This window comes from Rhinatrema bivittatum, chromosome 3 (genome assembly GCF_901001135.1).
Source record: "Rhinatrema bivittatum chromosome 3, aRhiBiv1.1, whole genome shotgun sequence".
Classification (NCBI taxonomy): domain Eukaryota; kingdom Metazoa; phylum Chordata; class Amphibia; order Gymnophiona; family Rhinatrematidae; genus Rhinatrema; species Rhinatrema bivittatum.
In genome coordinates, this window is record NC_042617.1 from 9,519,507 (window position 1) to 9,539,475 (window position 19,969).

General features: G+C 50.9%; 1 protein-coding gene across 1 annotated transcript in view; it reads left to right on the forward strand.

The window, feature by feature from the left end:
- The first annotated feature begins 530 nt into the window (after window positions 1-530).
- SLC29A1 (solute carrier family 29 member 1 (Augustine blood group)) overlaps window positions 531-19,969 on the forward strand; it is a 73,455-nt gene continuing 54,016 nt past the window's right edge. Inside the window, exons 1-3 of the mRNA XM_029592878.1 lie at window positions 531-735; window positions 3,615-3,709; window positions 14,108-14,216. Coding sequence (XP_029448738.1) covers window positions 546-735; window positions 3,615-3,709; window positions 14,108-14,216 — 394 coding nt within the window. The 5' untranslated portion in view covers window positions 531-545. The remainder of the gene's footprint in view (window positions 736-3,614; window positions 3,710-14,107; window positions 14,217-19,969) is intronic.

A 19,969-nucleotide genomic window follows, 5' to 3' on the forward strand; every position in this document is an offset into this window, starting at 1 on the left:
TACTGTTACCCACTGAGACTGCTGCATCAGCAGGCTATGAATTGTATAAATAAATAACCTCCCCTCTCCAACTTTCTATTCATTCCCTCCCTCACCTTCAGTCCATTGCCTTTCCCCCTTCAACTGCCCTCTGTTACACCCCCCTTCCCATCTTCCCTCTTGCCACCCCTCCCCCAACATTACCTCCTCCTCATTACTTTTTTGCCAAACACCTGCTTTGCACATTCTCTCCACCCTTCCCATTACCTCCTGCTCTCCCCACCCATGACTTTGTCCCCTTGCCCTCGCTCCTCCCTGCAGTCTCCACTCACCACCGCCTCTCCCATTAGCCCTACTCCCCTTGCCTTCACTATCTCCCATTACTTCCTTCTCTACCAGTGTCCCACCATGGGCATCTCCCATTATCACCTCTTTCTCCGCATGCTCTCCTATTAACCCCTTCTCACCAGTCCTTGCTTTTCCCCTGCCCTTTACCATGACCTCCTTCTTCTCTTCCCGGACCTCTCCTGGTACTTTTCTTCCCCACCTCCTCCATATCTTCTCCTATGATCCTTCTTTCCTGCCCTTTCCCCCCACCCTCGCTGTCCTCACTCCCCCTCATAACTACACCTCCCATTACAAAGCTCATTCTGTTGCAGGAATTCTTCCGTCACTACTTTGCAAAGGAGAAGAAGACTTACCAGGTCAATGAGGTCAACGCTGAATCTGAGACAAAGATAGTCCTGATGAACAAAGGTGAGAGCCAGAGCAGGGGGGAGGGGAAGTCTTCTTTACTGTAGCAGCAGTCTCTGACTGCTTAACTCAGCACGAATAGGTTACCTACCTGCACAGGTAAAGCTCAGGGCTCCTCACCCGCACAGGTACAGCTCAGGGCCTCTCAGCCACACAGGTACAGCTCAGGGTCTCTCACCCGCACAGGTACAGCTCAGGGCCTCTCAGCCACACAGGTACAGCTCAGGGCCTCTCACCCGCACAGGTACAGCTCAGGGCCTCTCACCTGCTCAGGTACAGCTCAGGGCCTCTCACCCGCACAGGTACAGCTCAGGGCTCCTTACCCGCACAGGTACAGCTCAGGGCTCCTCACTCACACAGGTGCAGCATAGGATTCTTCACTCACATAGGTACAGCTCAGGACTTCTCACTCACATGGGTGCAGCTCAGGACCTCTCACTCACACAGGTACACCTCAAGACTTCTCACCCGCACAGGTACAGCTCAGGGCTTCTCAGCCACACAGGTACAGCTCAAGACTTCTCACTCACACTGGTACAGGTCAGGGCTCCTCACTCACACAGGTGCAGCATAGGATTCTTCACTCACATAGGTACAGATCAGGACTTCTCACTCACACTGGTACAGCTCAGGACCTCTCACTCACACAGGTACACCTCAAGACTTCTCACTCACACTGGTACAGCTCAGGACTTCTCACTCACACAGGTGCAGCATAGGATTCTTCACTCACATAGGTACAGCTCAGGACTTCTTACTCACACTGGTATAGATCAGGGCTCCTCACTCACACGGGTGCAGCTCAGGACCTCTCACTCACACAGGTACACCTCAAGACGTCTCACCCGCACAGGTACAGCTCAGGACTTCTCACTCACACTGGTACAGGTCAGGGCTCCTCACTCACACGGGTGCAGCATAGGATTCTTCACTCACATAGGTACAGCTCAGGACTTCTCACTCACACAGGTACAGGTCAGGGCTTCTCACTCACAATGGTACAAGTCAGGGCTCCTCATCCACACAGGTGCAGCATAGGATTCTTCACTAACATAGTTACAGCTCAAGACTTCTCACTCACACTGGTACAGCTCAGGACTTCTCAGTCACACAAGTACAGCTCAAGACTTCTCACTCACACTGGTACAGCTCAAGACTTCTCACCCACACAGTTAGAGCTCAAGGTTCTTAATCAGCACAGCTACAGCTCAGGGCTCTCCATCCTGATAGGTACAGTTCAGGTCTTCTCACCCACACAGGTGCAACATAGGGTTCTTCACTTGTATGGCTCCTGGTAAGCACAGGTACAACTCATGGATACAGCCCAGGGTTCCCTACATGCATATAGCTTACAGATTCATACTATACAGGTACAGCTCAGTCCTCCCCATTCACACACTGTCAAAACCTTTCTGTAATGTAAGAACTCTACATTCAGTGTGCTGTCCTGAACCAGTTTCCTGAAAACCTAGCCAAAGAAAGCAATCCCATCTGTCTGGCATGCCGTCCCTCTGGTGAAACCTTGCATCATGGAGTTCTCTGTATCCAAGATGTTGCACCCTAGTTTTCATTAGGGATTTGCATTCGTTTCATCTGTTTCCTATACAAGCATGTAATATGAAACGTATGAAACAGATGAAACGAATGCACATCTAATTGACATGTAATATGAAACGTATGAAACAGATGAAACGAATGCACATCCCTAGTTTTCATTAGCAGTGACGCCATTAATTCATCCACCATCAAGGTTGTACTGAAGTTCTGCTGTTACCGACCCTCTCCCTATTGCCACTTTCATGAAGAGAGAGACATTTGCCCATCTCCGGTCATCTGGTTCCCCTCCTTTCTCCAAAGAGTGACTGAACAGTGCCAGAACCTCTCTGAGCTCTCTTAATATCCTGGGACGATTCCCCTCTGGTCCCCTTGCCTCGTGCACTCTCTGTCCTGCTAGCTGTAGATGATCTCTCTCGTCTGTAAATGAAGTGCCATCCACCCTACTTCCGTCTGTACCTCTGCCAACAATCAGTGATGCTTCTCCCATCGAGCAAAGGCGTCCCTGCTTTTCATGGGTCAGTCTTACAGTCCCACGTCTATAGCTTCCTCCTTTCTCTGACTTTGCACCTTGCTTTCCGCCCTCTCTTGCCTTTGCCATCCTGGCTTCCTTCCCTGCTTTCCTCCGCTCTTCCAGATCTTTTCCTTTTGAAGATGCCTTGTGTGTGTGTTGAGTGCTGAGGTCTGTGTCCTTGCCTTTTCACTCGTCTCTTTTTCTAGCCTCCTTTCCCTTGCTTGCTTTTGTGTTCTGGCATGATATGAACCTTTGTGTGACCTCTGGAGAGGCTTATTTTATTTTATTTTAATGGCGTTCCCTGAGGTCCTGCATCCCCTAGATTCCCCCCACCCTGCCGGTGCCTCCCCCCCCCCCCCCTTTTAACAACGAGCTCCCATATTCAAAAGATGTGTCCAGCAGACAAGTCTTGGGGCTTTAAATTACGCCCTCCTGCTGAGCTGGGAAGTGTTGGCCTGGCAAATCGCTTTGTCCGACTTGCCAGCCTGGAAAAGAGATGGCAGTGGGGCATTCCCAGGGTGCGATAAAAATTTAGCAATTCAGTGCAGATATTCACTGCTGTCTGGCTAATATAATGTGGGTAATTCGGTCATGGAGAAACGCCGTCCCAGATTTATCAGACTTATGCGGATAAATCCCATAAAGTTTAGCAGAATAACTGCCCATTCACTGACTCTCGACCTTTGCAGCTTAAAGTTGCTGCTGTGTCCTTGCATGGACCCCGGGTAATCCCGTGCAGGCTGTGTCCTACCAGCTAGAGTCACCCCTGGAAAAGCGGTCCTGAGTCACGCTCTCTCTCTCTCTCTCTCTGCAGAGGAGGAGCAGGAGGGGAAGGACAAGGAGGGAGTCCTGGGCACCAGAGCCAGCAGCGATGGATTGAAGCCATCTGTGATCCTCATCTTCAGAAAGGTGGGTCTGAAATGGACGATTCCCCTGCTAGATGTGAGGGGACAGTCCACCGGGGCAGGAGGAGGACTGGGAGTAGGAAGGGAGCGCTGGAAGCCATCTGAGGGGCCTGGAATGCCACCAACAGCAAGTGTGGCCAAGGAGAGGCAGACGTACCCTGCACAGTCTGTATCCACCAGCCATTGTCAAAGAGAAAGACCACACAGACTCTGTCCTCCTCCTCCTCTCTCACAGTCCTCCTCCCTCTCCTCCTCCTCCTCTCACAGTCCTACTTCGTCTCCTCCTCCTCCTCCTCCTCTCTCACAATCCTCCTTCCCCTCCTCCTCCTCTCTCACAATCCTCCTTCCCCCTCCTCCTCCTCCTCTCTCAGTCCTCCTTCTGTCTCACAGTCCTCCTTCCCCTCCTCCTCCTCCTCTCTTACAGTCCTCCTTCCCCTCCTCCTCCTGTTTCACAGTCCTCCTTCCTCTCCTTCCCCTCCTCCTCCTCCTCAGTCCTCCTTCTTCTCCTCCTCCTTCTGTCTCTCAGTCCTCCTTCCTCTCCTCCTCTTCTCTCTCAGTCCCCCTTCCTCTCCTCCTCTCACAGTCCTTCCTTTCCTCCTCTCCTCCTCCTCCACCTGTGTCACAGTCCTCCTTCCTCTCCTCCTCCTCCTGTCTTGACAGTCCTCCATCCCCTCCTCCTACTCCTCTCTCACAGTTCTCCTTCCCCTCTTCCTCCTCCTGTATCACAGTCCTCCTTCCTCTCCTCCTCCTCCTCCTCCCTAGGGTTGCCGACTGCCTGAGTTTTTCTGGTCTGTAGATTAGGGAGGGTAATTTCATAGCTGGGTGGATAGGGGTAGAGTCTGGCTATCCCTTTTAGACACATTGTGAATGTGAATGTCCCTGCTTGGGTGAGTGCACTGCTCCAGGCACGAGGTTACATCCGCCCTTTGCGAGGCCTAACGTGTGCAGGTTGGCTGCACCCCCATCCCGCAGCTCCTGTCGTGGGCACCCCAGCTCCGCGCCCTGAGCCCCGGCCACATTATAGCAGCCATGCTTTCTGCTCTGAGGGGTGGCTTTTCAAAGGTGGTAACTGGCACAGAAACTCAGTGCTAAAACAGTGCAGGGCTCAGATCGCAGAGCCCTGTGACGCACAAACCTTTACCCAAAGTGCCGAGGCTTTCTGGGAGCGTAGGGGAAACCTCGGCAGCCACCTTTTGATTTTAGGACGTCCACACGTAAGTTACGCCCTGCGAAGAGGTGAGTCCGGGCGCGCAGCAGCTCATTAATCGTTGAAAATTCTGCTGTGCAGGGGATTATAAAATGAGCCTGAAATTAGCCCTGCGTCGCCCTGTGCCGGGACAGCTCTGACACAAAGCGCTTCAGTGAGATAGGGGAGAGCCCTGCTTCCTGCCCCCACCCCTCTGGTAACTGCCAGCGAGAGCAGCTCTGCACCTAAAAACCCATCCCCTGTAGGGAGCAGCACTGAGAGCTCGACCCTACACTCCCCCCCTACAAACTGAACGTGGAAACACAAATCTCCACGGCTGCAAAGAACGCTTTTTATCACCTTCAGCGATTAAAGCGGGTTAAAGCCGCACGAGGCTAGAGGCAACCTGGCCACCCTGACAGATGCAGTCATCCTAGATTACTGCAACAATATGGAGATTTCCCCGGAGAACGGCTGAAACATCTGCAGGAGCACAGATGTTACCTGGCTGCAGCTACAGCAGTGCCCTTAGCTCAGTCCTCCAGGATCCACACTGCGCTGCCAGTCCCCTAATGCAGGCCTGGTTTTCAGGTATCCACAGTTCATATGCACCCCACCCCTCCCTCCCCTAGTTATTTAGTTATTAATCCGTTACTACATTTATGTTACACACTGTTCCTTGTAAAGGCTTTGCCTATATATATTTTGGTTGTAAGTTATCTGTAAACCGGCACGATGTGCAAACGGTTGTCGGTATATAAAACTAACTAAATAAATAAATAAATAGCAAACCTGTCTCATGCATATTTACTTGGGATATTGTGAAAACCCGGTCTGTTTATTACCCTTGAGGACTGGAGTTGGCCACCCCTGCCCTTCCAGACCCAGTTGCAAGCCGTCTGCATTGCTTTAAAGTCACTAAATGACCAAGGCCTGAGTTAATAAGGAGGCCTGCCTCCTTATATTAACCCTCCCGCAGTCCTCCAATCTGAAAAAGACAATTCTACGGCTCCCTGGTCCAGAACTGTACGTGAGCCTTCTCCTCACTCATCCCCAGGCTCCGGAACTCTCTCCTGACAGACTCCGGACCAGAAAGCGCCGTCTCCTCCACCAAGCCCATCTTTATAGATCAGAACGCCCCTGTCTAAGGGGCCTGGTCCCTCCTGCCCAAATCCTCCTGTCAGGGCTTCATCCCCATCCCACCTTAAGGTCACAGCTCGGGCTACAGCAGCAACAGATGATGAGGAACAAACTCACCTCAGGGCCTCCGGCAGCCCCTCTGGCACTGACAGACCCCGGGGCGCCCTGCTCCCCTCCTCCCTCACAGGGGAAACCCGTGCGAGGGGCGCACGGCGCCGCAGGGTCCGTCAGCGCGGGAGAGGGGGCCGGTGCCCCAGGAGGACGGAGAAACGACAGCAGCAGCAGTGCCTGTGCCTCAATCCGGTACCTCACACCCCTGACCTCCCTCAGCCCATGTGTTCCAGCCCCCAACACCACAATGTAAAAAGAAAATGGATAACTTAGCAGCTGAAACTGACCCGCTAAATCCGTAGGGATGAAGGCCCGGCTGAATATCCAGGAATAAAGCTGTGCGGGTGCAGATAGCTGGAGAGCGGGCTGGGTTTGAATCTGCGAGTTATCCAGGAAGACGTTACCAGGTTTCTATATCCGGGTAAAGCAGCCTGCCAGCCCCCCTGCACCCTCCCAAGCCCCCTGAGCACTGCCTGCAGCGTTGCTGTGCCGGCATTAACGGGTTAGAGAGGGGGGAGGGAGCCCGCGCCTTCCTGAAAACTTACAATTCAGTGGGGGGGGGGGTGACCGGCCAAAGTGACTGTGATTCGGGAGTGGGAAATGGGATCCGCAGGCCTGCTAGGTGTCTCGTTTTTAAGTTTGGACCGCTACCTAACCAGCTGCGTGGAAGTTACCCGCAGACGTGTCCCCACATAACTTTAACGCTGCCCTTGGCCACGTTCGGCTAACTCTGAATTTCGGTTATTTGGATAACTCAGCTCTGCTCGAAGCCCCCCCAGGACGCCCTGAAATCATCAGGATAAACCTCAGGGTTTATCTGGACAGCTCAGAAGTTATGCGGATAAACCGCTTTCAGAATCGGCTTCTAGGTGCGCATTCCTTGTTTGCGTATTGGGGCCGATATTCAGAGCTGTGCTGGGGAATATCCCCGGCTACCTTGAAGTTAGCCGGAGAAGCGTATTTGGCTAACTTTGGAACGGCCCTGTGGCGCCAGCAGACTTAGCTGCATAAATTAATGCAATACTGGCATTATCTGCAGAAATTATGTCACGAACTCCACTCCTCCCCAGGACGCCCCCCGCCGGGCTGGAACACCCCCGACTTAGCGGCGTAACTCATCATGCGCTTCAATTTAATATCACCGGTTAGCCGATTAGACGGATAACTTTCCAGTTACCCATCTAAATGGCTTTTGAATATGGAGCTCAGGGTTGATTTTTGCCTGCGGTTTATGGACGGGGTTAGAGCGTGTATTATGCACGGAACATTACCTGCTAATCCTCTCCCTCGCCCTGAGTCCTCCAGGAGAAGAGCGAGTAGCAAATCCTTGGAATAAGAGATGGATACAGGACCCCCGGCCTGCGGAGGCCAAGGAGCAGCAGCCTCTGTGTTACACGCAGCTCGTCCCCTCGAGGGGCCACAGCCATCGGCGGCAGCAGCAGCAGCGATGTCCCCCCCGCCCCCTAGCTAAAGTGAGTGGCGGCGGCGCCCCCCGGAGCTCATCCTCTCGCAGGCCCCTGGCCCTCGGAGGCAGCCAGAGTTTTACAGGAAGTTTTGTGCTCCGTAGGCCTCGGGGAGCAGCGGGACTGCCCGCCTGGGGCCCCTGGCCAGTGAGAGGAGCGGCGGGATTGTCCCTCGGAGCCCCCCCCCCCTACAGGCCCACGATGACGGGGAGCGGCGGCAGCGGTGCCCCCCAGGTCCGCACTGGCGCAGGCTGCTGAAGAGGCCTTAGGAGCCCAGCGCGCTGGCGCCTCAGCCACACAAACCACCGCCGATTTGATTTTTCACAGTTTAAGCGGGTGCTCTGTTTGTGCACTGAGGGTCTCCTCCTCAGTCTGCGTCTGTGGGAGAAAGGGCGAGTGACTGAGCCGGGGCTAGCGCTAGTGCAGGGCTAGGCCCGCCCCTCTTAACAATGCGCAGCTCTCACCGGCCAAAAATGCCACCTTCCCTTCCAGATTTGAAAGTAGAGACAGAGATGAACTCATGGAACAGGCGGGTTCCCTCTCTCTCTATAAATGCAGGAGACGGGAGACGTAAGGGCGGTGCGGGCAGTGAAGCACTGCACATCCAGTGCTCACTGCCCGCTCTCCCCGTCTCCCTCAGCCTGGGGATAAGGCACAGGCTGGAAGGACTCCGGGACAGAGGAGGCCTGCGCGGCCGATCGCACAGGCCCTGGGAAAGCACGGGAGGATCCTTGCTGGGAGGTGCTGGGGGCAGAGCCCAGGTGCCGGTGCCTTGTCTGCCTGCAGGCACCCTGCCCCAGTATAACACCGTCTGTGTATAATGGCCCTCCAGGATGTGCCTGTCAGGTGGGGGGCAAGCCTCCTGCTGCGGGGAGAGAGCACTGGGGGGGGGGGGGGGGCGCCTGCTGCAGGCCAGGAGGAAGCTACAATGCACTTAACCCCTTGGGTGCTGGATGGCTCTGGGTGCTGCCTGTGTGACAGGGTGACCAGGTCCCTTCAGTGCATGCGGCCCCGCCCGCCTGTGACCTCCTCTCCTCACTGCTCACATCGGTTCCCTTTATCTGCTGCGCTCAGTCCCTGCAGAGAAACGCTGGCGCAGGAAGCTCAGGATGCATTCTCCTCGTCTCAGGGAGCGCCTGCTGACACTGATCAGAGAGACCCAATCCCCAGTCCCACATTCCGGGTTCCCTGGGGCGGGATTTTAAGCCGCGAGGGTGTCAGCTGTGAGCTGGAGGTCACACCCCGGCCTGCCACAGCTGCTTTCTCCGTCTGCGCCTTTACAGCCCAAATTCCAGAATAGGAAGCCAGTTTTAAAGGGAAAGCTTTTGTGGAGCTCCCCTTGGAAATGTGGGTGCACTGGGGGAATGCAGGTTCCTTGCAGGAGACTGGAAACGCAGGGATTCAAGATGAAATGCCTGTGACAACTCTCCTCCCCCCGATCTAACCCTATCCCAGGGAACAGGGCACCTCCCTCCACCCTCACTCATCTTCTGCGCTGCACATGGGCTTATCCCCCTGTAAACAGCCGGGGCACCTTTGGGAAGGATGAGAGACAGCGGCCTAGAGCCAGAGAGGTCCCGGCAGAGACAGAACAAGGACACCCAGACATCTCGCCCCAATCTCTTCCCTGTCCTCAGCTCTGGCCTATGACACACTGTCTGTCTGTCTGTCTGTCTCTGCTGTTTACTTCCCCACCACGTTCTCTCCTCTCCTCTGTCCCATGGCGCTCTCTCTACCGGATGCTCATTGTCCCTGTCTCTTCTCTCTCTCTCTCTCTCTCACCTCTTCCCATGGCGCTCTCTGTACCTGTATCATGTGATCACTGTCCCTGACTCTTCTCTCTCTCTCACCTCTCCCCATGGCGCTCTCTGTACCTGTATCATGTGATCACTGTCCCTGTCTCTTCTCTCTCTCTCTCTCTCTCACCTCTTCCCATGGCGCTCTCTGTACCTGTATCATGTGATCACTGTCCCTGACTCTTCTCTCTCTCACCTCTCCCCATGGCGCTCTCTGTACCTGTATCATGTGATCACTGTCCCTCACTCTTCTCTCTCTCACCTCTCCCCATGGCGCTCTCTGTACCTGTATCATGTGATCACTGTCCCTGACTCTTCTCTCTCTCACCTCTCCCCATGGCGCTCTCTGTACCTGTATCATGTGATCACCGTCCCTGTCTCTTCTCTCTCTCTCCCTCACCTCTCCCCATGGCGCTCTCTGTACCTGTATCATGTGATCACTGTCCCTGACTCTTCTCTCTCTCTCACCTCTCCCCATGGCGCTCTCTGTACCTGTATCATGTGATCACTGTCCCTCACTCTTCTCTCTCTCACCTCTCCCCATGGCGCTCTCTGTACCTGTATCATGTGATCACTGTCCCTGACTCTTCTCTCTCTCTCACACCTCTCCCCATGGCGCTCTCTGTACCTGTATCATGTGATCACCGTCCCTGTCTCTTCTCTCTCTCCCTCACCTCTCCCCATGGCGCTCTCTGTACCTGTATCATGTGATCACTGTCCCTGACTCTTCTCTCTCTCTCACCTCTCCCCATGGCGCTCTCTGTACCTGTATCATGTGATCACTGTCCCTGTCTCTTCTCTCTCTCTCTCTCTCTCACCTCTTCCCATGGCGCTCTCTGTACCTGTATCATGTGATCACTGTCCCTGACTCTTCTCTCTCTCACCTCTCCCCATGGCGCTCTCTGTACCTGTATCATGTGATCACTGTCCCTGTCTCTTCTCTCTCTCTCTCTCTCACCTCTTCCCATGGCGCTCTCTGTACCTGTATCATGTGATCACTGTCCCTGTCTCTTCTCTCTCTCTCTCACCTCTCCCCATGGCGCTCTCTGTACCTGTATCATGTGATCACTGTCCCTGTCTCTTCTCTCTCTCTCTCTCTCACCTCTTCCCATGGCGCTCTCTGTACCTGTATCATGTGATCACTGTCCCTGACTCTTCTCTCTCTCACCTCTCCCCATGGCGCTCTCTGTACCTGTATCATGTGATCACTGTCCCTGTCTCTTCTCTCTCTCTCTCTCTCTCTCTCACCTCTTCCCATGGCGCTCTCTGTACCTGTATCATGTGATCACTGTCCCTGACTCTTCTCTCTCTCACCTCTCCCCATGGCGCTCTCTGTACCTGTATCATGTGATCACTGTCCCTGTCTCTTCTCTCTCTCTCTCTCTCTCACCTCTTCCCATGGCGCTGTCTGTACCTGTATCATGTGATCACTGTCCCTGACTCTTCTCTCTCTCTCTCTCACCTCTCCCCATGGCGCTCTCTGTACCTGTATCATGTGATCACTGTCCCTGACTCTTCTCTCTCTCTCTCTCTCTCACCTCTCCCCATGGCGCTCTCTGTACCTGTATCATGTGATCACTGTCCCTGTCTCTTCTCTCTCTCTCTCACCTCTCCCCATGGCGCTCTCTGTACCTGTATCATGTGATCACTGTCCCTGACTCTTCTCTCTCTCACCTCTCCCCATGGCGCTCTCTGTACCTGTATCATGTAATCACTGTCCCTGTCTCTTCTCTCTCTCTCTCTCTCTCACCTCTTCCCATGGCGCTGTCTGTACCTGTATCATGTGATCACTGTCCCTGACTCTTCTCTCTCTCTCTCACCTCTCCCCATGGCGCTCTCTGTACCTGTATCATGTGATCACTGTCCCTGTCTCTCTCTCTCTCTCTCTCTCTCACCTCTTCCCATGGCGCTGTCTGTACCTGTATCATGTGATCACTGTCCCTGACTCTTCTCTCACCTCTCCCCATGGCGCTCTCTGTACCTGTATCATGTGATCACTGTCCCTGACTCTTCTCTCTCTCTCTCTCACCTCTCCCCATGGCGCTCTCTGTACCTGTATCATGTGATCACTGTCCCTGTCTCTTCTCTCTCTCTCTCACCTCTTCCCATGGCGCTGTCTGTACCTGTATCATGTGATCACTGTCCCTGACTCTTCTCTCTCTCTCTCTCACCTCTTCCCATGGCGCTCTCTGTACCTGTATCATGTGATCACTGTCCCTGACTCTTCTCTCTCTCTCTCTTACCTCTCCCCATGGCGCTCTCTGTACCTGTATCATGTGATCACTGTCCCTGACTCTTCTCTGTCTCTCTCTTACCTCTCCCCATGGCGCTCTCTGTACCTGTATCATGTGATCACTGTCCCTGACTCTTCTCTCTCTCTCTCTCACCTCTCCCCATGGCGCTCTCTGTACCTGTATCATGTGATCACTGTCCCTGACTCTTCTCTCTCTCTCTCTCACCTCTCCCCATGGCGCTCTCTGTACCTGTATCATGTGATCACTGTCCCTGTCTCTTCTCTCTCTCTCTCACCTCTTCCCATGGCGCTGTCTGTACCTGTATCATGTGATCACTGTCCCTGACTCTTCTCTCTCTCTCTCTCTCACCTCTTCCCATGGCGCTCTCTGTACCTGTATCATGTGATCACTGTCCCTGACTCTTCTCTCTCTCTCTCTTACCTCTCCCCATGGCGCTCTCTGTACCTGTATCATGTGATCACTGTCCCTGACTCTTCTCTCTCTCTCTCTTACCTCTCCCCATGGCGCTCTCTGTACCTGTATCATGTGATCACTGTCCCTGACTCTTCTCTCTCTCTCTCTCTCACCTCTCCCCATGGCGCTCTCTGTACCTGTATCATGTGATCACTGTCCCTGACTCTTCTCTCTCTCTCTCTCACCTCTCCCCATGGCGCTCTCTGTACCTGTATCATGTGATCACTGTCCCTGTCTCTTCTCTCTCTCTCTCACCTCTCCCCATGGCGCTCTCTGTACCTGTATCATGTGATCACTGTCCCTGACTCTTCTCTCTCTCTCTCACCTCTCCCCATGGCGCTCTCTGTACCTGTATCATGTGATCACTGTCCCTGACCCTTCTCTCTCTCTCTCACCTCTCCCCATGGCGCTCTCTGTACCTGTATCATGTGATCACTGTCCCTGTCTCTTCTCTCTCTCTCTCACCTCTCCCCATGGCGCTCTCTGTACCTGTATCATGTGATCACTGTCCTTGACTCTTCTCTCTCTCTCTCACCTCTCCCCATGGCGCTCTCTGTACCTGTATCATGTGATCACTGTCCCTGTCTCTTCTCTCTCTCTCTCACCTCTCCCCATGGCGCTCTCTGTACCTGTATCATGTGATCACTGTCCCTGTCTCTTCTCTCTCTCTCTCACCTCTCCCCATGGCGCTCTCTGTACCTGTATCATGTGATCACTGTCCCTGACTCTTCTCTCTCTCTCTCACCTCTCCCCATGGCGCTCTCTGTACCTGTATCATGTGATCACTGTCCCTGTCTCTTCTCTCTCTCTCTCACCTCTCCCCATGGCGCTCTCTGTACCTGTATCATGTGATCACTGTCCCTGACTCTTCTCTCTCTCTCTCACCTCTCCCCATGGCGATCTCTCTACTGGATGCTCATTGTCCCTGTCTCTTCTCTCTCTCTCTAACCTCTCCCCATGGCGCTCTCTGTACCTGTACCATGTGATCACTGTCCCTGTCTCTTCTCTCTCTCTCTCTCACCTCTTCCCATGGCGCTCTCTGTACCTGTATCATGTGATCACTGTCCCTGTCTCTTCTCTCTCTCTCTCTCTCTCTCACCTCTTCCCATGGCGCTCTCTGTACCTGTATCATGTGATCACTGTCCCTGTCTCTTCTCTCTCTCTCTCTCTCACCTCTTCCCATGGCGCTGTCTGTACCTGTATCATGTGATCACTGTCCCTGTGTCTTCTCTCTCTCTCTCACCTCTTCCCATGGCGCTCTCTGTACCTGTATCATGTGATCACTGTCCCTGTCTCGTCTCTCTCTCTCTCACCTCTCCCCATGGCGCTCTCTGTACCTGTATCATGTGATCACTGTCCCTGTCTCTTCTCTCTCTGTGTCACCTCTCCCCATGGCGCTTTCTGTACCTGTATCATGTGATCACTGTCCCTGTCTCTTCTCTCTCTCTCACCTCTCCCCATGGCGCTTTCTGTACCTGTATCATGTGATCACTGTCCCTGTCTCTTCTCTCTCTCACCTCTCTCCATGGCGCTCTCTGTACCTGTATCATGTGATCACTGTCCCTGTCTCTTCTCTCTCTCTCTCACCTCTCCCCATGGTGCTCTCTGTACCTGTATCATGTGATCACTGTCCCTGTCTCTTCTCTCTCTGTGTCACCTCTCCCCATGGCGCTCTCTGTACCTGTATCATGTGATCACTGTCCCTGTCTCTTCTCTGTCTCTCTCCCCTCTCCCCATGGCGCTCTCTGTACCTGTATCATGTGATCACTGTCCTTGTCTCTTCTCTCTCTCTCACTTCTCCCCATGGCGCTCTCTGTACCTGTATCATGTGATCACTGTCCCTGTCTCTTCTCTCTCTCTCACCTCTTCCCATGGCGCTCTCTGTACCTGTATCATGTGATCACTGTCCCTGTCTCTTCTCTCTCTCTCACCTCTTCCCATGGCACTCTCTGTACCTGTATAACGTGATCACTATCCCTGATTGTTCTCTCTTCTCAGCTCTGGCCCATGGCGTTGTCCGTCTGCCTTGTATTTACAGTCACCATTGGAGTTTTTCCTGCAGTCACGGCTGACGCCAAGTCTAGCATCGAAGGCAGCAGCGCCTGGAGTAAGTACAAAGCATGCAACAAGGGTCATGGGGAGAGACCCCACCCTGAGGATCACTGAGCAGGAGTGCAGGGGAGAAGGATGGCTTTAACCCGTGGAGGGACTTGGGTTTCAGTTTCTGGCTCCGGTTTCCACCCCCTGTGTTGGCTGAGCCTGGGCCTGCTGCAGAGTCAGCACTCACAGCCTCTGTTGGTAGGGAGTCACTCACTGCTCACTGATGACACCTAGTGGCTGGATGCAGGACCCTTGATTGGAGGGTTCCAGAAGGAGCTCTGGTGTGTGGCCCCTGACTGAGCTAAACAGTTCCCATGAACCTTATCCTAGTGTGGACATATCCAGGGCCATAGAAGTTATCGAGGTAAATAAATATTTTGGCTCCTAGCCAGGTAAATCAGAGGTGCTCCAAGGGGTGTAACTGCAGGGAGCTGAGTTAGCCAGATATATTCAGTGGCATGGCCACACCATTGAATATATAGGTAAGTTAACTGGGTAAGTTTATCCAGCTAAGTAGCTGAGCTGCACCTGGGCTGAGTATGGACCTCATTAAGGATTGCCCCTTAGTATATTTCCCGTCTCCTGAAAACTGTCTACCCTTGGGATCCTGCCAGGAAATTGTGACCTGGATTGGCCTCTGTTGGAAACAGGATGCCAGGCTTGATGGACCCTTGGTCTGACCCAGCATGCGATATCTTATGTTCTTATGTACAGTGATTTCTGGAAAAATATAACAGGCCGAGCTGCTATAGATCCCTACACAGAAACTACACGCTAGCAGAATACCTTACCTCAGTCACATATGCAGACCCTCACCAGATATAGAATAAAGACACCATACAATATAAATAGAAATGTGCAGACAAAAACTGAACTGGAAACCGCAACAAGCCAGTCTCTGTATGCAGTGCAGCAATGGAAAACCAGAAACATCACCATCCCTCATAAAACTATAAAATCAAGAAATATAAAACATCCTAATAGTAAATCCATACTCATAAAAATAATAAATATTTCAAAACAGCTGACAAAACGAATATCCAATAATTTAAAACACATATAAAAAAGTTTTCAAATGTCCCAAATGCCAATAAAACATTTGAAAACAGCAGACACATCAAGTAACACTAATAAGGATAAAAAAAAACTCCTCTCCATTCTTGGGAATTTTTGATTTCCAGTTACCCTGAGATTGTTGTGGATTAATTAGGGGGGGGGAGGGGTGAGAATCTTTTTCCAACACAAACACCCTCACTTACTCACCCAATGTCCCCCCCCCTCTCTCTCACATACATGTACACATGTGCTCTCTTTGCCCCATATGCTCTCTCCCACACACAAGTGCTCTCAGCATGCTCACACACAGACCCAAGCGCGTACATTCTCACCCAAGCTCTCACGCGCTATTGCTCTCGTACACATATTTATACTCTCTGTCTCCCCGGAATGTGAAGCAGGCCTCCTGGCTTTGGCCACGCGTCCCGGCCCACGCAGCAGGCTTCCTGGCTTTGACCCTGAGAGCCAGGCCAATGCGGCAGCCTCTCCTTTAAGTTGCACTGCAGGTCGGGCCGATGCAGCCGCCCGGGGATAAGGGACCCAGCGGAGCATAAGCAGCCTTGATTCCCCTCTGACTGCCCCCCAGTGCCAGAGCGTCGCAGAGATGGGAGTGAAAAAGAACCGGGGTCGGCTGCTGAGCCTCGGGCAGGCTCCTTGTGCGCCCCAGGGCTAACGATGCTCCTGTTTGGATCCAAATGGCCCCTGCTAGTTTGTCCCAGTCCCATTCGCACGATTGATGAAATCTTTACTGAATCCTGCTGGGAGGGCCGAGGACTCTACCAGCGCATTGGACAAATATTGGGGCTGACCACTGGGCCTAGATTTGAAATCTTAATTGTGTCCAATGTGACTCCCTCGCTGAAGGGGTTATGTGGTCCTGTTTTGACGTATCTAAAATCTTTTTGATGGCTGTGTTATTAAAGAGGTGACAGATGTTTCTGCATATTTTCCATTGCAATAGTCCAGAGAGGATAAAATAAATGCATTCACCAAAAATGTACGGTCTACTCTTCCCAAACAAGGCTTCAACCTGTGTCACCTAGATAGGATTATAGACAGTGCTGGGGAGGAGCCGGCTGTCGGGGTACATATGGGCACCAACGACATAGGAAAATGTGGGAGGGAGGTTCTGGAAGCCAAATTTAGGCTCTTAGGTAGAAAGCTTAAATCCAGAACCTCCAGGGTGGCATTCTCTGAAATGCTCCCTGTTCCACGCGCAGGTCACCAGAGGCAGGCAGAGCTCCGGAGTCTCAATGCGCGGATGAGACGATGGTGCAAGGAAGAGGGATTCAGTTTTGTTAGGAACTGGGGAACCTTTTGGGGAAGGGGGAGTCTCTTCCGAAGGGATGGGCTCCACCTTAACCAGGGTGGGACCAGACTGCTGGCGCTAACCTTTAAAAAGGAGATAGAGCAGCTTTTAAACTAGAACAAAGGGGAAAACCAACAGTCGCTCAGCAGCGCATAGTTCGGAGGGAGGTATCTTCAAAGGATACTAATGAAACAGGAGAGTTAGGGCATCCCGACAGTGAGGTTCCATTAAAAGCAAACATAGTCCATATGCCTATATGTTAAAAATCACCAAAGCTAATGATTTCCAAATTATCCCAAACAACTGAAAAGCAGGTTGTTAATACAAACAAAAACCACACTTTGAAATGTCTGTATGCCAATGCCAGAAGTCTAAGAAGTAAGATGGGAGAGTTAGAGTGTATAGCAGCAAATGATGAGATTGACATAATTGGCATCACAGAGACTTGGTGGAAGGAGGATAACCAATGGGACAGTGCTATATCAGGGTACAAATTATATCGCAATGATAGGGAGGATCAACTTGGTGGGGGTGTGGCACTTTATGTCCAGGAGTGTATAGAGTCCAACAGGATAAAGATCATACAAGAGAGTAAATGCTCAGTGGAATCTATATGGGTAGAAATCCCATGTGTGTTGGGTAAGAGTATAGTGATAGGAGTATACTACCATCCACCTGGACAAAATGGTCAGACACATGATGAAATGCTAAGAGAAATCAGGGAAGCAAACCAATTTGGCAGTGCAATAATAATGGGAGATTTCAATTACCCCAATATTGATTGGGTAAATGTAACATCAGGACTTGCTAGAGACATAAAGTTCCTGGATGTAATAAATGATTGCTTCATGGAGCAATTGGTTCAGGAACCAACAAGAGAGGGAGCTATTTTAGATTTAATTCTTAATGGAACGCAGGATTTGGTGAGAGAGGTAACGGTGGTGGGGCCACTTGGCAACAGTGATCATAACATGATCAGATTTAAACTAATAACTGGAAGGGGGACAATAAGTAAATCTGCAGCTCTAACACTAAATTTTCAAAAGGGGAACTTTGGTAAAATGAGGAAAATAGAAAAAAACTGAAAGGTGCAGCTGCAAAGGTTAAAAGTGTTCAACAGGCTTGGACATTGTTTAAAAATACAATCCTAGACGTGCAGTCCATATGTATTCCACGCATTAAGAAAGGTGGAAGGAAGGCAAAACGATTACCATCATGGTTAAAAGGTGAGGTGAAAGAGGCTATTTTAGCCAAAAAAACATCCTTCAAAAATTGGAAGAAGGATCCATCCGAAGAAAATAGGATAAAACATAAGCATTGTCAAGTTAAATGTAAAACATTGATAAGACAGGCGAAGAGAGAATTTGAAAAGAAGTTGGCCATAGAGGCAAAAACTCATAATAAAAACTTTTTAAAATATATCCAAAGCAAGAAACCTGTGAGGGAGTCGGTTGGACCATTAGATGACCAAGGGGTTAAAGGGGCTCTTAGGGAAGATAAGGCCATTGCAGAAAGACTAAATGAATTCTTTGCCTCAGTGTTTACTAATGAGGATGTTGGGGAGATACCAGTTCCGGAGTTGGTTTTCAGGGGTGATGAGTCAGACGAACTGAACGAAATCACTGTGAACCTGAAAGATGTAGTAGGCCAGATTGACAAACTAAAGAGTAGCAAATCACCTGGACCGGATGGTATGCATCCTAGGGTACTGAAGGAACTCAAAAATGAAATTTCTGATCTATTAGTTCAAATTTGTAAACTATCATTAAAATCATCCATTGTACCTGAAGACTGGAGGGTGGCCAATGTAACCCCAATATTTAAAAAAGGCTCCAGGGGCGATCCGGGTAACTATAGACCAGTGAGCCTGACTTCAGTGCCGGGAAAAATAGTGGAAACTATTCTCAAGATCAAAATCATAGAGCATATAGAAAGACATGGTTTAATGGAACACAGTCAGCATGGATTTACCCAAGGGAAGTCTTGCCTAACAAATCTGCTTCATTTTTTTGAAGGGGTTAATAAACATGTGGATAAAGGTGAACCGGTAGATGTAGTGTATTTGGATTTTCAGAAGGCATTTGACAAAGTCCCTCATGAGAGGCTTCTAAGAAACTAAAAAGTCATAGGATAGGATGCGATGTCCTTTCGTGGATTACAAACTGGTTAAAAGACAGGAAACAGAGAGTAGGATTAAATGGTTAATTTTCTCAGTGGAAAAGGGTAAACAGTGGAGTGCCTCAGGGATCTGTACTTGGACCGGTGCTTTTCAATATATATATAAATGATCTGGAAAGGAATACGACGAGTGAGGTTATCAAATTTGCAGATGATACAAAATTATTCAGAGTAGTTAAATCACAAGCAGACTGTGATACATTGCAGGAGGACATTACAAGACTGGAAGATTGGGCATCCAAATGGCAGATGAAATTTAATGTGGACAAGTGCAAGGTGATGCACATAGGGAAAAATAACCCTCACTGTAGTTACACGATGTTAGGTTCCATATTAGGAGCTACCACCCAGGAAAGAGATCTAGGCATCATAGTGGATAATACTTTAAAATCGTCGGCTCAGTGTGCTGCAGCAGCCAAAAAAGCAAACAGAATGTTAGGAATTATTAGGAAGGGAATGGTTAATAGAACGGAAAATGTCATAATGCCTCTGTATCGCTCCATGGTGAGACCGCACCTTGAATACTGTGTACAATTCTGGTCGCCACATCTCAAAAAAGATATAGTTGCGATGGAGAAGGTACAGAGAAGGGCAACCAAAATGATAAAGGGGATGGAACAGCTCCCCTATGAGGAAAGGCTGAAGAGGTTATGGGTGTTCAGCATGGAGAAGAGATGGCTGAGGGGGGATATGATAGAGGTCTTTAAGATCATGAGAGGTCTTGAACGAGTAGATGTGACTCAGTTATTTACACTTTCGAATAAAGTAGGGGGCATTCCATGAAGTTAGGAAGTAGCACATTTAAGATTAATCGGAGAAAATTCTTTTTCACTCAACGCACAATAAAGCTCTGGAATTTGTTGCCAGAGGATGTGGTTAGTGCAGTTAGTGTATCTGGGTTCAAAAAAGGTTTGGATAAGTTCTTGGAGGAGAAGTCCATTAATGGCTATTAATCAAGTTTACTTAGGGAATAGCCACTGCTATTAATTGCATCAGTAGCATGGGATCTTCTTGATGTTTGGGTACTTGCCAGGTTCTTATGTCCTGGTTTGGCCTATTTTGGAAATAGGATGCTGGGCTTGATGGATCCTTGGTCTGACGTAGCATGGCAATTTCTTATGTTGTTATGTTGTTAAATGTTCTCATGCATGCTCATTAGGATTAGCACGAAAACCTGGTAGCTGTGCGGCCCTCGAGGACCGGAATTGGACAACTCT